At 46.0% G+C, this 22,500-nt stretch overlaps 2 protein-coding genes across 2 annotated transcripts in view; one reads left to right on the forward strand and one right to left on the reverse strand.

Moving 5' to 3' along the window:
* dnmt3bb.1 (DNA (cytosine-5-)-methyltransferase 3 beta, duplicate b.1) overlaps nucleotides 1-7,205 on the reverse strand; it is a gene marked incomplete at both ends in the record, with an annotated part of 29,867 nt that extends 22,662 nt beyond the window's left edge. The window contains 2 exons of the mRNA XM_084446006.1: nucleotides 1-30; nucleotides 7,146-7,205. The exon at nucleotides 1-30 is cut by the window's left edge and continues 121 nt beyond it. Of these exons, the coding sequence (XP_084302132.1) occupies nucleotides 1-30; nucleotides 7,146-7,205 (90 nt within the window). The remainder of the gene's footprint in view (nucleotides 31-7,145) is intronic.
* Nucleotides 7,206-15,785: 8,580 nt separating this feature from the next.
* On the forward strand, nucleotides 15,786-22,405 carry commd7 (COMM domain containing 7). Its single transcript, XM_084446009.1, has 9 exons — nucleotides 15,786-15,919; nucleotides 16,391-16,444; nucleotides 16,695-16,797; nucleotides 17,177-17,233; nucleotides 17,415-17,452; nucleotides 17,983-18,073; nucleotides 20,883-20,932; nucleotides 21,024-21,072; nucleotides 22,053-22,405. The coding sequence occupies exons 1-9, from the start codon at nucleotides 15,836-15,838 to the stop codon at nucleotides 22,127-22,129; spliced, it is 603 nt and encodes a 200-aa protein (XP_084302135.1). The 5' UTR covers nucleotides 15,786-15,835; the 3' UTR covers nucleotides 22,130-22,405.
* Nucleotides 22,406-22,500: the final 95 nt, after the last annotated feature.

Genomic DNA, 22,500 nt, shown 5'->3' on the forward strand with positions numbered 1-22,500 from the left:
GGCTGGAGGGGTGTCCCCATTGACCGCTGCCTGGGAAAGAGAGTGACGGTTAGTACTGGTGTCGATAAAGTTACATTTTGTCAATACAGACTGATGACAGTTTTGACCTCGATAAACGAACATTTACGGTTTCTCAATACAGACTGACAACAGTTTTTGTGTCAATTATATTACATTTTGCCAATAAAGACGGATAATCAGATTGGTGCTTTATAACAACACAATAATGGACAAGTGCAAGGACAGGACAGGACAGGACAGGACAGGACAGGACAGGACAGGACAGGGCAGGACAGGTCAGGACAGGGCAGGACAGGGCAGGGCAGGGCAGGGCAGGGCAGGGCAGGACAGGGCAGGGCAGGGCAGGGCAGGGCAGGGCAGGGCAGGGCAGGGCAGGGCAGGGCAGGGCAGGGCAGGGCAGGACAGGACAGGACAGTGCAAGATACTGTACAAACATAGTGGAAAAACCAGCAGTGTGATTGGACTACCCTGGAGTCAGGGCAATAGTGACGGGGGCGAGGGGGCGAGGAAGAGAGTCAGGGCAATAGTGAGCTTAGTGCAAACATTGCACAGTACATGCACCTGTGGAATTTACATGCAACCTTTTAGGGCTGTAGGATTGTATCGATACAACGATGCATCGCGGTACGTAGTCTCGCGATACTGTATCGATCTTTCAGCCCGAAGTATCGATACAGCCGGGCGCTGTAAAAAAAAAAAAAAAAAAACTTTTTTTTTTTTTTTTTTTTTTGATTTAAATTTTTAAATCTAGTTTAAAAAGCATATTCTACAATATTAAGTTAAAAAAGCATACATATAAATAATTTTGAAAAACCATAAATACTACAATGTTGACAGTTTAAAAAGCATGGATATCAAATGTAAAATATTTATTAGCTAGCTCTCTGTCCAGTCATTGAGTTATCTATATAGTGCATTTGAGCCATTCAGTTTTCAGTCTTGAACACTTAAAATCTTTCAGTAAATTATGTGTGTATCGCAATACGTATCGTATCGTATCGTATTGTATCGTGACCTCTGTATCGTGATACGTATCGAATCGTGACCTGTGTATCGTGATGCGTATCGTATCGCGAAATCCAAGATGATATACAGCCCTACAACCTTTGTGATTGTGATGTTTGAGACCTTGTTTACACGTAGCTGGGGATCTGGGAAAACTGTGATATTTATATGCGTTTGTACCTGTTGTTCACACGTAAACGGAGGTTTTAACTCACTGAAAACGAATCTTTTAAAAACTCCGGCCAAAGTGGAGATTTAGGAAAACTCCGTTATTTCGTTTGCATGTAAACAGAGGAAGATTTACGTCATGTATGCGACAGAAACTATAAACCTTTGTTTACAGTGTGTTTGCTCCTCTGACGTGCTCTAATAATCATGGATGCTAAAGCGATGTTCGTTTTATGTTAGTGCAAAGTCTGTTGGTGTGTTTGCATTTGCAAATACAACTGCTTTATTATGTCGAGGAGGAGAGGAATTTGTTCATTCGTTGTTTTGTTTTTCTTTTGATTGGCTAACGTGTCTTCATGCTTCTCGTTACACTGCTGCCTACAGGCGTAGAGTGCTCTTGGTGGCGTATTTATGCGGGTGGTGGCGTATTTATGCGGGTTCGTGTGCACGATTTTATTTATTTAAAACGGAGAGGGGGAAATATCCATTTTTGTAAATACCCGTGTATGTGTAAACAAAGTCTAAGTCAGTGTGAAACCATCTATGGCTTCTCACATGGCAGGTAGCTCAACAAGAGTTCAAGTTAAAATGTTAACGCATACTCCACTGTGCTGTGTGACATGATTAACAATATTTTTAATTTGTTTAAAAAGTTAGTTTCTTGTCTGCATCTCTTCATCTCTTCATCTGACCAGTCTTCTGTCTGCTTACATCTCAATCAATCCCACCTGTGTTCAATCCAATCAAATCAGTCAGTGAATCATGCTCAGTCTAGAGTCCCACAACTCATTCCCATCACAGTATGTAGTCCTACTAATATGTTCATGCAGGACTACTAAGGTGTAAATATCTAGCTGTGACTGCAAACTGCCAGCTTCTCACTTGGCTCAAACTAGAACACAACCTTTCCTTGGTGTCTGGTTGTGAGTTCAAGCCCCTGGCTGATGCAGAGTAAACATGCTAATGCTACTCAAGCAGACGAGAATATTTTTAAATTGAAGACGTGTTTTAGAGGCCCTCATGTATTTGTCATTGTCTCTTCCTCCTCAGAACACCCGGCCCTGGTCCAGTGCAACGCAGCAGCTGTAATCTTTGGGGGGGTTTAGGCAATTTAGGAGCCACTTTTAAGTTTAGGATGTTTTGAGAATGAAGGTAAACCAGGCGGTGAATACCTCCTTCATGTACTCACACACACAACAGGCACACATTCACACGCACACACGCACACACACGTGCGCAAAAAACTTATTTGAACTTATTTGATCTCCCCACATCCTAATATGGACCACTTGGAAGACCTCCACACCACTGACCGTAGATTATTCACCACGTCAACCAAGGGTTACATGTGAGTACTAACTGAGTTGGATTAGATTTGATGTTGGATGAAATACTTGAGCAGTGAGATGTCGAGTGCTTCTCTTTACAATCCCAGTCATGTTATCGTTTCTCCCACCCAGAGATTTCAGGGCTTCTGCTCAGCCGACCCCAGTCTGGGCTCTGCCTCGACATGACCGACCGGCTGGGGATTAGTAACATTAGACACCGCTACCTGTCTCTCCTCTCCTCTGTCTCTCCTCTACCTGCACTCCTCTCCTCTCTGTCTCTCCTCTACCTGTCTCTCCTCTCTGTCTCTCCTCTTCTCTCTGTCTCTCCTCTACCTGTCTCTCCTCTCCTCTCTCTCTCCTCCACCTGCACTCCTCTCCTCCCTGTCTCTCCTCTACCTGTCTCTCCTCTACCTGTCTCTCCTCTACCTGGCTCTCCTCTCTGTCTCTCCTCTACCTGTCTCTCCTCTACCTGTCTCTCCTCTACCTGCACTCCTCTATATCCTCTCCTTCGCTGCACTCATCCATGTACACTCTTCTCCTCTACATCCTCTCCTCTCTGAATCGACCTTATTGTCTCTCTCCCTCTCCTCTCTGAATCTGCCTTATTCTCTCTCTCCCTCTCCTCTCCTCTCTGAATCTACCTTATTCTCTCTCTCCCTCTCCTCTCTGAATCTACCTTATTCTCTCTCTCCCTCTCCTCTCTGAATCTACCTTATTCTCTCTCTCCCTCTCCTCTCCTCTGAATCGACCTTATTCTCTCTCCTCTCTCTCTCCTCCCCCTGCCCCCCCCCCCCCCCCCTTTAGTGTCGGGGCACATTCTTTAGTAGTGTCTTCCTGGCTTTATAGGATCAGTTAAGACTATGAAAACACACTGTCAGGATCTTAAAGGATCTGTCTGCTGTGGTGTAAACAGTCATTATGAAGGGACGGGATGGTGGTGTTTACATGTGTTTTGGAACTATTGAGTGTTATAGATGCTGTGTGTGTGTGTGTGTGTGCGCGTGCGTGTGTGTGTGTGTGTGTGTGTGTGTGTGTGTGTAAGAGTGTTGGGAACTGCTGAGTCTACTGAAAGAAGCCCATACAAGATAGACAGGCAGGCATTATATTGTATATCTGTCAGTCTGTGTCTGCCTGCCTTTCTGTCTACCTGCCTGTCTTCCTGTCTGTCTGTGTGTCTGCCTGTCTGTCCGTCTGTCTGCCTGCATGTCTGTCAGTCTGCCTGTCTGTCTGCATTAGGGTTGGGCGATGTGTAGTCAAATATGACATCACGATGTGCACATCCAAACATCGCCATGGACGATGACATCTAAGCCTAGTCCTATAAAAAAGCCTACTGATTTTCATGATCTTATAGGCCTATTACTTAAAGGACAATGCTCGTTTTTGACAACCTGGACCTTATTTACGACATATTATAAGACGTTTGACTCACCGAGATCACTTTGGTGTAGTTCGGAGGCATGTAGAAGAAATGTAAAATCCAGCGCGAGCCAGTATATGCATGTAATGGTGGTGGTGGGGGCACCGAGAATGCAGTTTATAAAAGTCTATTTTCTGCCGCGAAACGGTTGTTTTCATCAATCTGTCTTTATGAATCGCTAGTTGTGCTTACATAGAGCGTAGGCATGTTGTGGTTTTTCACATGCCTCTGTAATATGATGAAGTGAGGAAGCTATTTCGTGTCTAAAGATGTTTCTAAAGATCATATTACAGAGGCCCGATCGGGAGGTATAAGATTGGATCTGTAAAACCCTCACATTACAAGATCATCTGGGCCGATCATCGGCCCAGACCAACGTTCCAGACCAGATTTCTCCTCCAATTGTCGGGAGGGGTGAATCGGGAATAAATCGTCTGAGCCCGGCTTAACAGGGACTAGTTAATTGCACAAATGTACTACCCAACTATTCACTTTGGCAGCCTAAGTGTTTAAAAAGTGCCCTGCAATTATTTTAACCCAGTGTAACAATGTTTTCTCAACCATCGTATTTGGCTATTAAACATTGACGTCGTTCATCGGCCCAACCCTCGTCTGCGTGTCTGTATTCCCGCCTGCCACCAACTACCTGGAATGCCCCTCCTGAAGCCTGGAACTCCACAGATAGAGAGAGAGAGAGAGAGAGAGAGAGAGAACCTGGACAGCTAGAGAACCCACTCTCTCTCTCACCCTGGGGGAACAAGCTTCGTACAATGGCAGTAAACTCCGTTCACCACCAAATACACCAAGAGGACAGCCCACACACACACACACACACACACACACAGGACAGCCCACACACACACACACACACACACAAATACACACAGGACAGCCCCCACACACACACACACACACACACACAAATACACCCACAGGACAGCCCACACACACACACACACACACAAACACACACACACACACCTCCACTCCCTCTGTCGCTCCCTCTCTCTTTCACCCCTCCCTCTCTCTCTCTTCCAGTGTAAATGGGAGCCCTAAGGCTGAGATTGTGACGCAACTCCCTGACTGTCAGCAACAAGCTCACCAAAGCCAGCCTACTGTAGCCTCAAGCACACACACACACACACACAGAGAGCGAGAGAAGAAAATATCCATGCACACACACACACACACACACACACACACACACACAGGCGAGGGGTTGCATGAGGGTTCTCATTAAAGAGATTAGACTGCCTTGTCCCTGTCTAGGACACCGCTGGGCACCGCACGCACGCACACACACACACACACACACACACACACACACACACACACACACATGCGAACACGCACACACACATGCAGACACACACTGTACCTGTCTAGGATACCACTGAACTCTCTCTCTCTCTCTCTCTCTCACACACACACACACATATACTGTACACGCACACACACACACACACACCTTCCCTTGTCCACACACACCCCACACCCCCAAACCTCCTCCTGTCTGAACCCTAAATCTCTCACACATCTGTGTACAGAGCAGCGTGACTCAGGAAACTGTTTCGGTTGGCCGTTGAGTCTAAACCGCAGGAGCGCCCTGGCACGGAGAGAGGGATGTCAAACCTGGCAACATGCCTGGAGAGGGATGTCAAACCTGGCAACATAGCTGCATACGAGCGCCTCGCTTCCTACCAACCAGCCCCTGCTCGCTTCATTCTCTCTGCTGCTTCAGGAGACCGGACAAGAGAGGCATGTCCTTGGTGGTGTTCGGCAAAAAGTGTGTGTGTGTGTGCGTGCACGCGTGCGCGCGTGCGCTCGCTTTGAATGATCAGTCATTCTCTGACTCTGCCTTTGTACCCGAAACTCTAAAGCCCACACAAATCCCTCTCCCCAGGTCACCCCCCCCCTCGCTCTCCTCTGCTCCCCACCACCCCCCCCCCCCAGACCCCTACTCCTCTCCTCAGCCCCTCATCCCTCAGCCCGGCCCCCCGGCCCCCTCCCTGCTCCTCTCCTGGGCCCCCGCCCCTCTCCCTTGCCCATCACTCTTCTTCCTAGCCCCCCGCCCCCCCCCCCCCCCCTCCCCCCCACACACACACACACCTCACCGACCCCCGCTCTCCCTCCCTTACCCAGAGCCCCCAGCTAAAGGGGCCCGAGCAGGGCTTCAGAACACTCCGCTTTTGTGACCAAGAGAAGAGAAGAGAGGAGAGAGAGAGAGAGAGAGAGAGAGAGAGAGAGAGAGAGAGAGAGAGAGAGAGAGAGAGAGAGGAAAGACTGAGGCTGGGACCAGGTGGCTACAAACCCCTTTCAGCATCTCTCTCCCTCTCTCACAACCCAGCTCCGCACACACACACACACAGCTTCTACTGTAGGGAGATGGTAGAAAGGTCAGGGAAAAGGGATTTCAATCAACTCGGAGTGCCTACAGCAAAAGACAATACACACATGAACGACCCAGCGCAAGCACACACATCTGTAACTGTCAGCAGCGCGGGGCCTAGTGTGTGACCAGGGCTCCCTGCGGGTTGTGCTAGGGAAACCCCGAGCAATGCAGCCAGCCTAAGCTGCAGAGCATGTACAGACCCATACAGCCCAGCACAGAATCACTCTGTTCACCTTCAAACCCTACTTTGAAGTCACAAAGTCTACCGCAATAAGCCCTAAGTCTGCATAATATAATATTTCAAATAGACGGCAGTCGTCGTCTCTTTACCTTTCTCCTGGTGAGAGAGGGAGCAGGGGTGAGGGAGGGAGCAGGGGTGAGAGAGGGAGCAGGGGTGAGGGAGGGAGGAAGGGTTGAAAGAAGGGGGAAGGTGTCGGTTCCTGTCTGCTCCTGTTGTCCCTGTTTACTCAGACAGCGACGGCAGACACTCCCTCGAGAGAGAGACATCCGTGTGTCAAAGAGACTCAGTGGCCAAACCTCCCTCCCTCCCTCCTCCACTACTCCCTTCCTCATTTCTTCCTTGGTTCGTTCCCTCCATCCCCTCTCCTCTGTTCTTTGGTCTGAGCGTGCAGCTGCGAGGCTTGCTACGAGGTCGGGGACCCGGCCAGACCAGATGCATAGGCTGAGGTGCCAGCCCTCTCTGAATGAGGCCAAATTGATTATGCTTCTTCTTCCTGGGAACACAGATGGTGTGTGTGTGTGTGTGTGTGTGTGTGTGTGTGCGCGCGCTCGTGCAAGTGTGTTGACTTACTGTAGCCGTCATGTTGTCGCTCTCCACCATGATGGCGGAGGAATACTTGTTGGATGGCATCGCGTTAGCAGTAGACGTCTTCGCTGATGACCTCGTTTCCTTTTCAAACCTGGAGATGGACCAAAGGCAACGTGTCAGCAGTCAAAACAGATATGCCCCAGCACGTAGCCTGTGAAGTCTAGAAGCTATTCATCATGTAATCGTCACTAACAGACTGCATCACACCATAATACAGCCTATAGTCCTGTTGTGTAAATACGCCAGAAGCTAGCTAGGTCAATCATAGACTGGTGAGGCCATGTTATCATTTTGTAGGCTGAAAGGTTAGCATCGCCGCCATTTGATTCTGAATGAATGGGATTTGTGAAAAATGCCAGACTGGAGTAGCCCATGTTTTGTTCTAAAAGTTAAAACACATAATTGAAGATGGGTTGTTGAATTTTTAAGCCCTTAGTTGGTTCTTAGGTCGATGTTGTTGAGATATGGAAACCATTATTGAAGCTGGACTACAGCAGTCAAATGGCCACCATGTTTTTCATAACCTGAGCTAGCACTAGAGGACGTGAGATTACCCAAACTGAATAAATACAAAATATATGAACACAAATCTGTCTTAGCTAGCTCAATCTTGTAACTAAGATATCATCTGCTGAAAAAATACTTTTCCATGGAGAGATTTGGCTACAACAAACGTAAATTTCACATGCATTTTTATAGCCAGAAAGACATTTGACTCATGTAGCCTAGTTTCAAAATGTTTAGCATAGCACTAGCAATAACCCCTCAGACCCAACTAAAGACTTCAAAAGTCCTAAAACCCATCTGCAATTATGTGTTTTAACTTTTAGAACAAAATGTACTCCATTCTGGGAGTCTCTGTTAAACAGCATTTTTCGCAAATCCCATTTTGGACTCAATTGGTGATGCTAGCTTTTAGGCCTACACAGTGACATCAGAACTCACCTCTCTATTGCAATCCAGCTGTGTCACATTTCTGACACGAATGCATTGACATCAATCATGCAACACAAGAGGCGGAGGGCTCCTCATCTTAGAACCTGCTTGGCACTGGGTTGTCCTCATGTTCTAAAGACTTGATAGACAAAGAGGGACTTTGTCAATATAAGTGTCCCCTTAAAACCCTTAAGGGTGTGTGGTGGACACAAGCTCCCCTTAGAACCCTTAAGGGTGTGTGGTGGACACAAGCTAAGATGAGAGAGAAGCTCTCCAGGTGTCTGCATAGAAAACAGAGTCAACTATACCATTTAACCTTGTTCCTCTCTGGACTTGGCCAAACAAGCTATAAAACAGTATCACCAGCTAACACAACAACAACAACAACAACAATAACAACAACAACAACAACAATAGAACAGCAACAACAGCAGCAGCCAGAGTAACTAGCTCTACTATACAAGTCCAGGAGGTTATATACTCGGAAATGACTCTTCTCCCCCAAGTTCCAGACCTCAGGGTGGTGTGTGTGTGTGTGTGTGTGTGTGTGTGTGTGTGTGTGTGTGTGTGTGTGTGTGTGTGTGTGTGTGTGAGTGAGTGGTAGGGACACTCACAGGACATTGGGGTCATAACAAGGGGGGCTCGTCCATCAGACATGACCGTGGAGCCCCTAGGTAAACACACACACACACATACACCAAGGTGTGTGTGTGTGTGTGTGTGTGTGTGTGTGTGTGTGTGTGTGTGTGTGTGTGCGCGTGCGTGCATGTTTGGAGACCTAAACAAGTCACTGTTAAACAAAAGACCTAAAAGGTCGTTCCTCAGATGACCCCGTCCAGCAGAAGACCATAAGCATGAGAACACCTGAACACAAACTCAAACACAAAGGTTGTGGGTTCAAATCCTGGTCTGGGGGACACTGCAGTATGGCACACAGGAGAGGTCTCCCACACACCAACCTCAACATCTACCATTCAACCAGAGGACATCCTCCACAGAGAAGGACATCCTCCAGAGAGAGGAGCATCCTCCAGAGAGGGACATCCTCCAGAGAGAGAGACATCCTCCAGAGAGGGACATCCTCCAGAGAGAGAGACATCCTCCAGAGAGGGACATCCTCCAGAGAGAGACATCCTCCAGAGAGGGGGACATCCTCCAGAGAGAGACACATCCTCCAGAGAGGGACATCCTCCAGAGAGGGACATCCTCCAGAGAGAGACATCCTCCAGAGAGAGAGAGACATCCTCCACAGAGAGACATCCTCCAGAGAGAGAGACATCCTCCAGAGAGAGAGACATCCTCCAGAGAGGGACATCCTCCAGAGAGAGACATCCTCCAGAGAGAGGACATCCTCCAGAGAGAGAGACATCCTCCAGGGAGAGAGACATCCTCCAGAGAGAGACATCCTCCAGAGAGGGACATCCTCCAGAGAGAGACATCCTCCAGAGAGAGAGAGACATCCTCCACAGAGAGACATCCTCCAGAGAGAGATACATCCTCCAGAGAGAGAGATACATCCTCCAGAGAGAGAGACATCCTCTAGAGAGAGACATCCTCCAGAGAGGGACATCCTCCAGAGAGAGACATCCTCCAGAGAGAGAGAGACATCCTCCACAGAGAGACATCCTCCAGAGAGAGAGACATCCTCCAGAGAGAGATACATCCTCCAGAGAGAGAAATACATCCTCCAGAGAGAGAGAGACATCCTCCACAGAGAGGGACATCCTCCAGAGAGGGACATCCTCCACAGAGAGGGACATCCTCCAGAGAGAGAGACATCCTCCAGAGAGAGAGACATCCTCCAGAGAGAGAGACATCATACAGAGAGAGGGACAACCTCCACAGAGAGAGACATCCTCCAGAGAGAGACATCCTCCAGAGAGGGACATCCTCCAGAGAGAGAGACATCCTCCAGAGAGAGAGGGACATCCTCCAGAGAGAGACATCCTCCAGAGAGAGAGACATCCTCCAGAGAGAGAGGGACATCCTCCAGAGAGAGGGACATCCTCCATAGACAGAGACATCCTCCATAGAGAGACATCCTCCAGAGAGAGGGACATCCTCCAGAGAGAGAGACATCCTCCAGAGAGAGGGACATCCTCCAGAGAGAGACATCCTCCAGAGAGAGAGACATCCTCCAGAGAGAGAGACATCCTCCAGAGAGAGGGACATCCTCCAGAGAGAGGGACATCCTCCAGAGAGAGGGACATCCTCCAGAGAGAGAGACATCCTCCAGAGAGAGGGAGGTTGACAATTAGGGTAAAAGTCCCAGACTGGGCTACTTATGACTTCCAAACCACCACCACTGACAGTCAGCATAACACTAGACCCATATACCTGTTTGACAGGTTGTCACTTTTGGGGGATTTTGTTTAAAAAATATATAAAAAAATACACGTTCACAGTCAGAATGGAGTGAGGACATGAATGGCAATGGTGTGAATGTTCCTTCAGGTGGAAAACCTATTTATGGGTTTTACTACGGGCAAGGGGTAAGCCCCAGCTGAACACACACACACACACACTCACTCACACGAGCGCGCACAAACACACATGTGCGCACACACACACACACACACACACACACACACACACACACACACACACACACACACACACACACACACACACACACACACCACAGACAGCTAGATCACCAGGTGCATCCTGTTCACTTTGAAGAAAAAAAAAAGGGAGCAAAATTTTTGTGTTCAAACAGAAGATGTGGAAAGTGTCCTAACTTTTACTTCCAGAAAGTAGTCAACCTATTCCATAGCGACAAACAATGAGCCCTAGTAGCCGTGCCAGCTGGGAAATCGACTACCTACCTACCTAGCCTAGCCTAGCCTAGCTAGCCATGCACTATACTGGGCTGCCTGTTTACTATGCAACAATATGACTGACCAGTTGTAAAACCAATTTCCAACCAACTAGTTATGCGTGCCAGCTCTCCCAAATATATGCTTGTTTACACCACAGTGTAGTCTAAACACAAAGTGATTAGAAACATTGTCGCAAAGGGTGCATCCAAGAATGTCAACAATACAAAGCGTTCTACATTATATCTTTATTTTGTGGGAATGCTGAGGCTCTACACAGTGCAGCCAAATCATTACACATGGACAAAAAGCTAGTTGGCTATCCAGCTAACTAAGTAGGCTAAGCTGGGGCGCCGGTTTCTATTATTGATTTGGAATAGTAACAAGGCAAAAAAAAATCTGTATCTGATTTGGGATCGAAATTGGCCGATCTTGCTTGAAAGAAATTCAAGAATCGAAACCAAAAAAGGAGATTGTCCCATCCCTAAGAATCAGTATAGGATTCATGCATTGTGTACTTAATCAAGTACTCCATTGTAGAATTTTCTCATTTCTGAATGTCTGCCACTATCTCCCATAGGAAACCCAGATCTGAGTTAATCGCTAGCCTAAAGCCTGGATTACAGTGTAGCGCATGTGTGTGTGCATTCTGGGAAGCACCTGTTGTGCGCTAGTCATTCATGGAACAGCGGACGATTTTAACATCAGTGTTCAGGATTTTGGTGATTTCCCTCCATGGCTTTAGAAAATTTAGAAAATTTCGATCCATGCTTGGCAGGCTTGCTGGTTTACGAGAGAACGGATGTTACATGCTTGACCGGAAATCCCGGCCTCGTGCCCTGAAGCTTCAGTGGCCTCCTGGACGAGCACGACAACGCGGCGGCCAACCTCCACTGTGGCCTCTGCCTCTGTGCGCTGTCCGTCTACACAGAAGCATAAAACAGGCTTAAGTCCCAGAGGTCAATGTACTCCTGGTGGGGGTTAGCTGGGAGGGAGGGAGGGAGGGAGGGAGGGAGGGAGGGGGGGTGTGGGAGAGAGGGAGGAGGAGAGAGAGGAGGGGGTGTGGGAGTGGGGGGAGGGAGGGAAGAGGAGAGGGGGCAAGGGACGGGGGCGTGGAAAGGGGCAACATCAAAGTTGTGTTGAGAGCCTGAATGTCAGAGATTAGGCACACAGGATCGTTCTCTTCCTCCAGACTCTCAGCCCTCCCTCTCAGCCACCATCACAAGGCCACAGCCCACTGGTGAGGGCCGGCAGGAGGAAGCCGTGGCCGGACTGAGCGGCCCACATCATGGGCCTCGTAGTTCCTGTAGGATTAGTTTCCCACCCAAACAGCCTTCTAACTTTAAGTCCACAACATATACGTGTACTAGTAGCCTATAGGGAAAACGCATATATCAAGTGTATCTGTAGCCTATTCTCTAGCTCTGCAGGACCTCTCATAGGTAGCCTAGATCACAGTTTGGAGTAGTAGGATTGTCACTCAATTGAATGGTTTCTGGCTCCTGAATATATATCCCCTTTGTAAAATATCTTGTATCTCAATGGGTATTTTCCAGGTTAAATTTAGCCTCTCTGGAGAGTGACAGAGATTGATGATGGCAGAGTGATTAAATAACATAGCCTACTGTAATGCTTCATGTTGATGCAAGTAAGCTACATTTACAGTTACATTTTAAGAGAGAGAACACAGCTCTCCTCAAGAGCTAAACTTTCTTTGCAAACCCATAAAACAGAGATATATCCCGATCTACGAAATTCATCTGATCGTCCTCACTGGCAGTTATGCCTGAACATGTTCATGTTCTCGAGGGTGTTGCGGTGAGTAAATAAGTGTGTATACTCTCACTAAAAAAGTGGGTATACTGTAGAAATGTTAAAAATGTTACATGAATGGGTATGCGGGTCCATGGATAAAGAGGTGGGTATACTCCTTATACCCCCTACTCCTCTTCCTGTATGTTTTGAGAGGGGAATCATACACTCGAGTTTGAGGGCAAAATGAGTCCTACAATGTGTTCACACGTGAGGGGTGAACTCCGCGCGACTCAAAAGGCACGCCCCAGAGCAGCTCATGTGCTCTACTGGCCGCGCGGAATCCTCAACCTCACTTCCCTCAGACGGTTTCGCGCGATGCAGACAAATGAACTCGATCACGGTGAATGAGTCCGGAGTGTAGGGATAGAATTTTCCACAGATATTAATACTGCAGTCGCATATCATTCTCAATTTGCAGTCTTCAGTGACATCCAAAACTATAAATTATGCTCCTCGAGGGCCTATCCCAACGAGGCAACCTCTCGCCTTCCATATCCCCGCTTTACCGTGGCTACAAACTGGAGGAAATAATGATAGGCCTATTTAAAACAATTCATCCGCACAGCGCTGGCACGACGGGATGTCCTGCCTATAGGCTACACGCGTTTTGAGTTGTGGAGACGACGCATAGCCTACTTGAGATTACTTTAGTCGGTGCCGCGAAAACAAACTGAACGCTCTCCGGTACAAGTTCAAAGTCATAGACTTATAAAGACAGTTCATATCAAAGGCTGGGAGCTTTAAGGCTGAAAATATATGTGGGATTTCGTGTAAAAAGTCACCCTCGCGCTCATTAAAATACATTCGATTCTATTCACTTGCAACATATGTGCAGCATTCCTCGTGCGCAACACAAATACACTTGAATCATGAACTACGGGGAACAAAATTATTACGACGCTTATCACAAAGTAACTATTAACAAGTAGATACATGCATAAATCGTGCACAGTTGTAATAATTTTCTGAGGCTTAGCCTATAGACCTTCCTCCCGGTCTCCTAACCATTCGAGCTCCCATCGTGCTGCAATCATTAAAAATCGAAATGCATGTCTTCCCACTAAAAACCAAAAACTACCTCTAAAGTAAGTCCGATTTGGACAAGTTACAGTCAAAAGAGAAACATGTAGGCTATAGTTCCTCTAACCTCATGCAGGAACAGTCCGAGTCTCTTACAGCATGCTGTCCGGTCAGCCGCGAGTTCACGCTTGCCACCGACCACGGAATGAGTACAGACACTTACCTGTTGCAGCAGCTGCCGTTCGGAAAGAGAAAGCAGGAAAAGTTTAGACTGATTGGTCCTCTCAAAGATCACTTTCGTTGCCAAGGTGCCTCGAAGGGTCGCTCTCTATAAACACCCACGCAGGCCTCGTTTTCACCCTGGGGGGCAAATATCTAAGCAGTTATTCAGGCTTGCTCGCGTATCTCGCTCCCTCTCTCTCTCTCTCTCGCTCCCTCCCTCTCTCTCTCTCTCTCTCTCACTCTCTCTCTTTCCCTCTCTCTCTCTCAATTCAGTTCAAATGGCTCTTTATTGGCATGGGAAATATTTGTATGTTTACATTTCCAAAGCAAGTGAAAAACATTTAAATGGAAACAAAATAACAGACGAGATGTAAGTTTCTCTCTCTCTCTCTCCCTCTCTCTGCCACTGTATTCAGGCGTGACTTTTCCCGGGTCTCGAAACGCACTGTAGCTGAAAAGAAACTACATTTACCTTTTAGAGCTGTAACCCTTCATGTACCAAACTACATTTACCACTTAGAGTTGTAACCCTCCATGTACCAAACTGGTCAGAGAAGAGAACAATACAGTTATTGTGGTCCTGAATACTTAGTGGTGAGTGATTTCTAAAAAGGAGTAGCCTAGATCATAGTAGCTATTCTGACATGTCTCCCTGCAAAGATAAGTTACAGAAAATGCGTTTTTCTTCCTCAAACATATCTTTGACATAATTAAATCACAATAAATAAATAAAAATATCACAAAAAATACATAATGAAACCGCCCAGACTTTCGGGGTGTTACATAGTAATTGATGAATGGTGCAGAGCAAACTTTTAATAGGAAGATAGAGGCTGTCAATCACTGGACCTGGAGAATGGATGGAGGGAGGGAGGGAGGGAGGGAGGGAGGGATGGGTGGATGGAAGGAAGGAAGGAAGGAAGGAAGGATGGATGGATGGATGGATGGATGGATGGATGGATGGATGGATGGATGGATGGATGGATGGATGGGTGGGTGGGTGGGTTGATGGATGGATGGATGGATGGATGGATGGGTGGGTGGGTGGGTTGATGGATGGATGGATGGATGGATGGGTGGGTGGGTGGGTTGATGGATGGATGGATGGATGGATGGATGGATGGATGGATGGATGGATGGATGGATGGATGGATGGGTGGGTGGATGGATGGATGGATTAATGTGAAGCAGGAGTATTTGGAACCACACTTGCTCGGTTGTGTGGGGTACCCCTACCTCTCAGACAAAACTCAAACCAAATATATGGTCCTTAGTGGTCTAATGGTAGATTACAGGGTGAGAGAGCGAGATTCAGTTACCTATATGGATGATTGGATGGGATCGATGGATGAACAATATAGCTTGTTGATCATAGCCTACAGGCCATATTGCATAGCCTAATAACAGCAGGGCTATATTACCCAATTGTGTAGTCAAATTAAATATTCCGCATTGCTTGGAAAATGAAGGATGATCTTCACTCTCAGTAGAAAATCATACACACTCTAGGATAGACCTATTCTTCCACTGCACCACGTCGGCTTACAACAATGATTAACCATTTTGAAGCATATTTCAACAGGACAACAGTAGCCTCCTTCCAATGACCTCTGATATAAGCTCATAGAGACAGTCAACATGTCTAAAACTATATCAAACTACTTACTAGCGCATGCAATTGTTTGGCTAATGGTCGAAATTTGGCAATATGACTTTAAAACTCTGGCCGTGGAATCCGTGCTTGTGTGCCATCGCGGTGAATGTGCGGACGCCGGATACAGAGATTGCCTTCCACAGGGCTTGCCGTAGACACGGAAGTCTACATCAAAGTAATTTCCAAGGGATACAACATAGGCAACAATGTTGCAGCTACACTTCACTAAAGATACGTTACCAGATTCTGTGAGCAACGACTTTCAAAATCTGAACAAATTCAACGAGCAGGTAAACTATGTCATCCAGACTAGCAGCAACGTAAAACGATCTTTCTGCACGCAAAAGAGGCACTAGCCTAACCTAACCACTGCTAAACCCATATGCCTATGAATCAAGCCTCATATAAGGACTACACGGTCATAAAGGGCGCTTTCAAATGTTTTATCATTATGTCATGTTCATTTAAAATGAATGGAGCAGCATCTATCCCATTGCACGGGTTCTCTGTTTTCCCAGTAGAGAAAAGGGACTTCACTTCTTATTGTCAACATAGGTCATGTGATGAATAGCTGACAGCAGTGTTTCCTGTCACAGTGAATAAGCCATCAACATTTAGGCCCAGTCCAGCAACAGTCTCTTGGTGTAGGCCTACTATGGATGTTCTTACACCTTTATTCCAGTGTGTGAATTCATTATACTTTGTAGAAAGTGATCATCACACATGCGTTAGTGTAATGTTATGTGTCTGTTTTTCTGCAGCAATTTGTGCGTCTGACTGAGATTCTATTTCATTTTCTGCTGGAGCCAAAAGAAGTGAGTGAATGATTAAGCACACATCAAGATAGATATAGTAGCTACACACTAGCCTGGCTAGTTTGATTGAATTGAATTGAATTATAGTGGATGTGTGAATCATTCATTGTGTGTGTTTGTGTGTTTGTGTGTGTGTATGTGTGTGTTTGTGTGTGTATGTGTGTGTATTTGTGTGTGTATGTGCGTGTATGTATGTATCTGTGTATGTGTATGTATGTATGTATGTGTGTGTGTGTGTGTGTGCATGCAGACAGACAGGTTTGTTCAGCAGCTCAGTGAGTTTGCAGGGGAACATGGGATGAGCGCTGGTCCCCTGAGGAACCTGATGAAGAGTGTTCTGCTGGTCCCTCACTGTACGTATCACCACCATCATCATCATCATCCCCTTCAAGTTCAAGTTCAGTTTATTTAAGAAGGGACAGTGCATGCATATTAATCAGCAACAAAATGTAAATACGCCAGATTTAGCCAAAAGGCTAATTTTCATCTGTAGTCCCTGGCCAACGGTGTTATAAAAAGGCTTCCTAAAATGGTGTTATAAAAAGGCTTCCTAAAATGGCAAAAGATACAAGTATATGGTGAAACATTCAGAGAGAGCATAGATAGTAAAAAAAAAAAAAATAGGTAAGCATCATCACCACTTTCATCATCATCATCATCGCTATGCCACTATGGCAGCAGGCCTGAAGAGAAACGACTCATTGTAATCCAGATAATGTTGTCCGTCTCCAGGGGCGATAAAGAAGAACCTGACAGCTGACCAGGTCAAAGAAGACCTCCTGACTTTAGGTACTGCATGCAGAGATGACGCATGAAGATAGTCATCATAGATGGTCTCTAATAATGTCGAATGCTAGTGCTTAAATGGCCAACCTAGCAGGTTTCCATCGGCTGGCGGTCTATACTGTTGGCCCTGATTTTCTCAGTTGCAAAGTGATGTCATGATCATATGTTTGTGTTTGTCTTCTAGGCCTAAATGAAGACAAAGCATCTCATTTTTCTCAGCAGGTATATTCTGAGCAACTTTCTGACCCTGTCTGCACATCAGAAATATGCTCCCAGGAATATTTAATTGACACAATATTCCTGGGAGCAGATTCCTGGGAGCAGACTCTATTTTTCCTGATCAGTTAGTTATTCTGTCTAGCACCCAGTTTTAAACATTTTGGTTGTGTGTGCCTTTGTCCATTTCCTGTCTGATCTGGGCCCATTGTATGTACAGTATGTGCTACCTGCCGCTCTTCCAAAGATGCAAAATGTGGTTAATTATTGATTTAGTCCAACGCAACAATGACTGGTCACCACCCGCATTCGAGAGAGGGCCCTGTGAAGAAGGGCTCTGGGAATGAGGCTTAATGCAGCTGTGCTGCTGCCTTTTTATGTTCAGTGGAGGTGAAAATAAAATACTTTTTATTACTATTTTAATTTTATACCGAAGGATTATGTTGTTAGGGCTTGAAGCTTGAATTGTTCGTGTCTACAGGGCTCTGATGATGTATTTGATTGCGTGTTGTTGTCGTTGTTGTTGTTGTGTCCAGTGGAGCGTCCACTACGCTGTGCTGTCCAGACTGGCGGTGGGACAGACGCTGATGGTCAACCAGCTGGTGGACATGGAGTGGAAGTTCGGAGGTGAGACTTCAGCTCAGCTGAGTTCAGGACGTCTGTATTGTCCTGAGCCAATGGACACAGCTCAAACGCCTACTGGGGCACATGGAGAGGGGGAGAGGTGGGGGGGGAGAGAGGTGGGGGGGGGGTGTCAATGTTAGAGTTCATCACACAGAAACATCTCATGGCAGATACAGTAGGCTCATTTGAGTGTTATGATTCAAGAAGACACGTGCGGTTTCATGAGGAGGGAGAGAGGGAGAGGGGAAGAGAGGGCGAGAGGGAGAGAGGGAGAGGGGGAGAGGGGGAGAGAGGGAGAAGGAGAGAGAGAAGGAGGCAGGCAGACTTAGACAGAGAGAGGGGGAGGAAAAGGCCCCAGCTCTCTCATGGCCGTCTCTCGTTGACGGCTTGTCTAGAAAGTGTAAAGATGCATATTCATGGTTATGAGAGCCTGAGTCACGCCCCAGCGGGCTGCTCACCTTCACCTCATCTAATCACTAATATCAGTGGTTTCTAAAAGCAGCCTGGACCCTAATGATCCCAGGAGCCGGCCGGCCTTGGTCATGCTAATGACCCTCAGGGAGCTTCAGGTGGTTTATGCTAAGGACCAGTGTTGACATGTAAAGTCCTGGTTAGCAATAGTGGAGTTATGTCAGAAGAGGCCTACAGTGCTGCTGTTGAAACGTCTGTCTCAGCATTCACATTCTAATGGCCCACTCAAGTGTGTGTGTGTGTGTGTGTGTGTGTGTGTGTGTGTGTGCGTGTGTGCGTGTGTGCGTGTGTGCGTGCGTGCGCATACGCATGTGCGTGCCTTTGTTTGAATGACACCCTAATACATGACAAAATCTCTGGGCGCACGAACCAAACTGCTGTTCACATGGAATCTTTCTCATTCTTCAGCCTTTAGAGATCAAATGAAATCCTTCATCAACTTCAGCCTTAAGAGATTTCATTTCAATGTGTGCTACATCTTGTGTGTTGATGTGTGTTCTTATTGATTATTGATATGTACTGACTACGGACGAGACGACACAATTTACGATACGGGACAATTCATAATACAAGGTTCACCATACGATTCAGTCCCAATATAATAGTTTTTTTTAACCCATGGATGCCTTTTAAAAGAGCAAATTACTCACGACCGCCTCAAAATCAGATTGCTTTTGGAATAGGAAAAAGCATACAAGCAAGCATAGTGAAGTCTTAATTAAAGGTGGGATAGGTAGTTTGCTTTTGGCTTTATTTGGTAAAATTGGCATAATATCCTTTCAGCTATCAGTAACAGAAGTGCTCTGAGAATAAACTTGGATCTCAGTGTTTACCGCTGCCTCTGTATTTTGGATTCAAAGAATGCACCGCGCCCGAATGTATTGACCAATCAGGGTGTCTATCTCACCACACCTACCAGTCATGTTTGGAGGGAGGGACTACATCATGATTGACAGGAGGGAGGGGCGGGTTCTTTTGAAAAAGATGACCAATCGGAGGCCTTGTTGACGTCAAACTACCTACCCCACCTTTAACTGTCATTTAGGACACCATAGAAGTGCAAGGAAAATGAGTCATTACATTACATTACACAGTCATTTAGCAGATGCTTTTATCCAAAGCGACTTACCATAATTGCATTTAACATAGGAAGTCAGTGTACTACTACTCACCAGAACTCACAAGTGCCTCTCCTTTCTTAACAAGTGACTAAGAGCATAATCTAGTGCTAAAGCCAAAGTGCAAGAGCAGAAAACTATAAATATAATAGGACAAGTTCGGAATTTAGCATTACAAGCCATGTTATAAGGTTATTTATGATCATATACAAAGGCCGATATCAAAGTTCGGTGCAAAGATCGGTGCACTCTCGAGATATAGCCTGTCGCCGCTAACACACTCAATAGATCCATAGGTGCATAGACAAACCCCTCAAAAACACCATAAACTCTCGTTTTCAAAGACAGAAAACTCACCGAGTGGTCACTAGTATCCGTTAATGTTCTGACAAAAAAAAAACACAAAATATGCTTCCGATCGGTTTCCTGCTTCCTTGTCCCATGACAAACATTTCATCAAAGTTATGTGGTGTTATATATTCATTTTGAAGTTACGTAACTTTTATGACAGACCACACCCACCACCACACCCAATTCTGGTTAATTAGGGTGGAAATTTAGTCAGTCATTCCTTGGGCCCATGTTGACAGACCTTATGTCAAAGTTGTGTGGTGTTACGGGAAAATTGAATTTGAACCTTTTTGTGATAAACCACACCCACTGTGATGCTCCCTTTTTTGTCAGTCAGAGTGGAAATTGAAGCAGTTGTTTCTTGCCCTATGACAAACTTTTTTTCAACGTTTTGTGGTGTTGCGTGAACCCCTGTGGAAGGAAGCTATGCACCTTTTTGTGATAGGCCACACCCCCTTTTGGTCAATTTGGCATAATAGTATAATCAGTTCCCCCTCAGCCCACGACAAGCCTCCCACCAAGTTCAGTGTAAATCCGACAAGCCGTCCATAACTTTTTGAGATATCCTAAGTTATGTGCCTTTTTGTGACATGTCACAGCCATTGTCATTCCCCAACCCCCCCCTGCCCGTTTGGCAAATACGTGTGGAATTTTAAACAGTTGTTCCTTGGCCCATGTTAAAATCTGTCTATAACTTTTGGAGATATCAGACAACAGACAGACAGACAGGGGCGAAAACATGACCTCATTGCCGGAGGTACGGATCTGGGGGAACATGGGACTGACCCCCTGCTGGTATTTCATTACGTTAGTGTATCGTCACACTATTGTTAACATGTAGCCTGTTGAAGTGCTTTGTCTTCTCTCTGCAGTGACCGTTGGGACCAGTGAAATCCAGAAGGTCGGCAACATCTTCCTACAGGTAGGAGGGGCTGTGTTCTTTATCAGTGTCTCAAATAGTGGTTATGTTTACCTACTGATTAGTTCATTCAAATGTGCTTTGTCTCATCCAGTTGAAGCTGGTGATCAGGAAAGGGAACTCCACAGAAAACGTCTACATGGGTACGTTTGTATGTGTACACTTTGCAACTTTTTGTGCTAAATGTCACATGTTCATTGTCCCCCACAGAGGGAGGCTGTTAGATCGGTCTCTGGATCCATCCGTCACACTAGATGTACCAGAACCCACCACTAGGGGTGCTTGCCACAGTTAATCCCCCCATTGCCAATACATACAGTATACAGTAGTTTTGTACATAAAAAACTGTACTTGGTGTCGTAGTCAGTAATTGGCTGTCAATAGCTTATCATCATCAGCACAACCGATTTTACAAACCTTGTAGGCTATATGTACATTTTAAAAATATGACTACATGATGTACTGTATCTCTATAATATGAAAACATGTCAATAATATTGTAAATAGAGAAATTATCACCACATAAACCATAATCTGACAGATTGTTTGTTGTTACAACTTGACCTATGTATGAACATTTCAAATATACATAACATGCATTCAGAGAGGAGGATTCACCATTTTCCACTGCTTCATCGCTACAAAAGGGCAAGACACCGTTAGTGGGAGACAATCTTTGCCGAGAGATATCTTTACTGAGAGAACATCTTTACTGAGAGAAAATCTTTACTGAGAGATATCTTTACTGAGAGAACATCTTTACTGAGAGATATCTTTACTGAGAGAATATCTTTACTGAGAGAACATCTTTACTGAGAGAACATCTTTACTGAGAGAACATCTTTACTGAGAGAACATCTTTACATCTTTACTGAGAGAACATCTTTACTGAGAGAACATCTTTACTGAGAGCACATCTTTACTGAGAGAACATCTTTACTGAGAGCACATCTTTACTGAGAACATCTTTACTGAGAGATATCTTTACTGAGAGAACATTTTTACTGAGAGAACATCTTTACTGAGAGAACATCTTTACTGAGAGATATCTTTACTGAGAGAACATCTTTACTGAGAGATATCTTTACTGTGCACTTGTGCGCGATCTTCTCTTCCCCTGCAGAGTTGACGCTGCCTCAGTTCTACAGCTTCCTCCATGAGATGGAGAGAGCCAAGGCCAGCATGGACTGTTTCAGCTGAGCGTCGGCTCCGTCACCGCTAGGCTACTACCGCCAGCGGAACCCACCGGCCCTAGAAGGGTCTAGAATGCCTGGGACCTCGGAACCTTCCGGACTCTGCCTCAACATTCCAACATTCCAGAGTTTTGGGATTTACTGACTTAGTTTACAGAGCCCTAACTTAGGCAGATTTGAGACGACATAGTTCCTAGGTTTGTTATGAGTTTAGTCGTTCCGTCTGATGCCATGCGCGCAAAGGTGAACGTTCACTTTCAAAACAGTGAACTCAAATGTGATGATCCAGTTGCTCTTATTGACTGAATAAAGTATTCATTCTGTTACCTCACGGCCTGTTGCAAATCACTCAGCAGTCTTAAGTACTGTCATCAATTT

This window comes from Borostomias antarcticus (assembly GCF_949987555.1).
Source record: "Borostomias antarcticus genome assembly, chromosome: 11".
NCBI classification, from domain to species: Eukaryota; Metazoa; Chordata; class Actinopteri; order Stomiiformes; family Stomiidae; genus Borostomias; species Borostomias antarcticus.

What these genes read in the sequence shown, in the direction of transcription:
- commd7 (XM_084446009.1), top strand. Translation starts at nt 15,836, where the DNA reads ATGTTGCAGCTACACTTCACTAAAGATACGTTACCAGATTCTGTGAGC. An exon ending in AGAAGACCTCCTGACTTTAG is followed by an intron (nt 17,234 to 17,414) that starts GTACTGCATGCA and finishes TTTGTCTTCTAG; the next exon opens with GCCTAAATGAAGACAAAGCA. An exon ending in CACAGAAAACGTCTACATGG is followed by an intron (nt 21,073 to 22,052) that starts GTACGTTTGTAT and finishes CTTCCCCTGCAG; the next exon opens with AGTTGACGCTGCCTCAGTTC.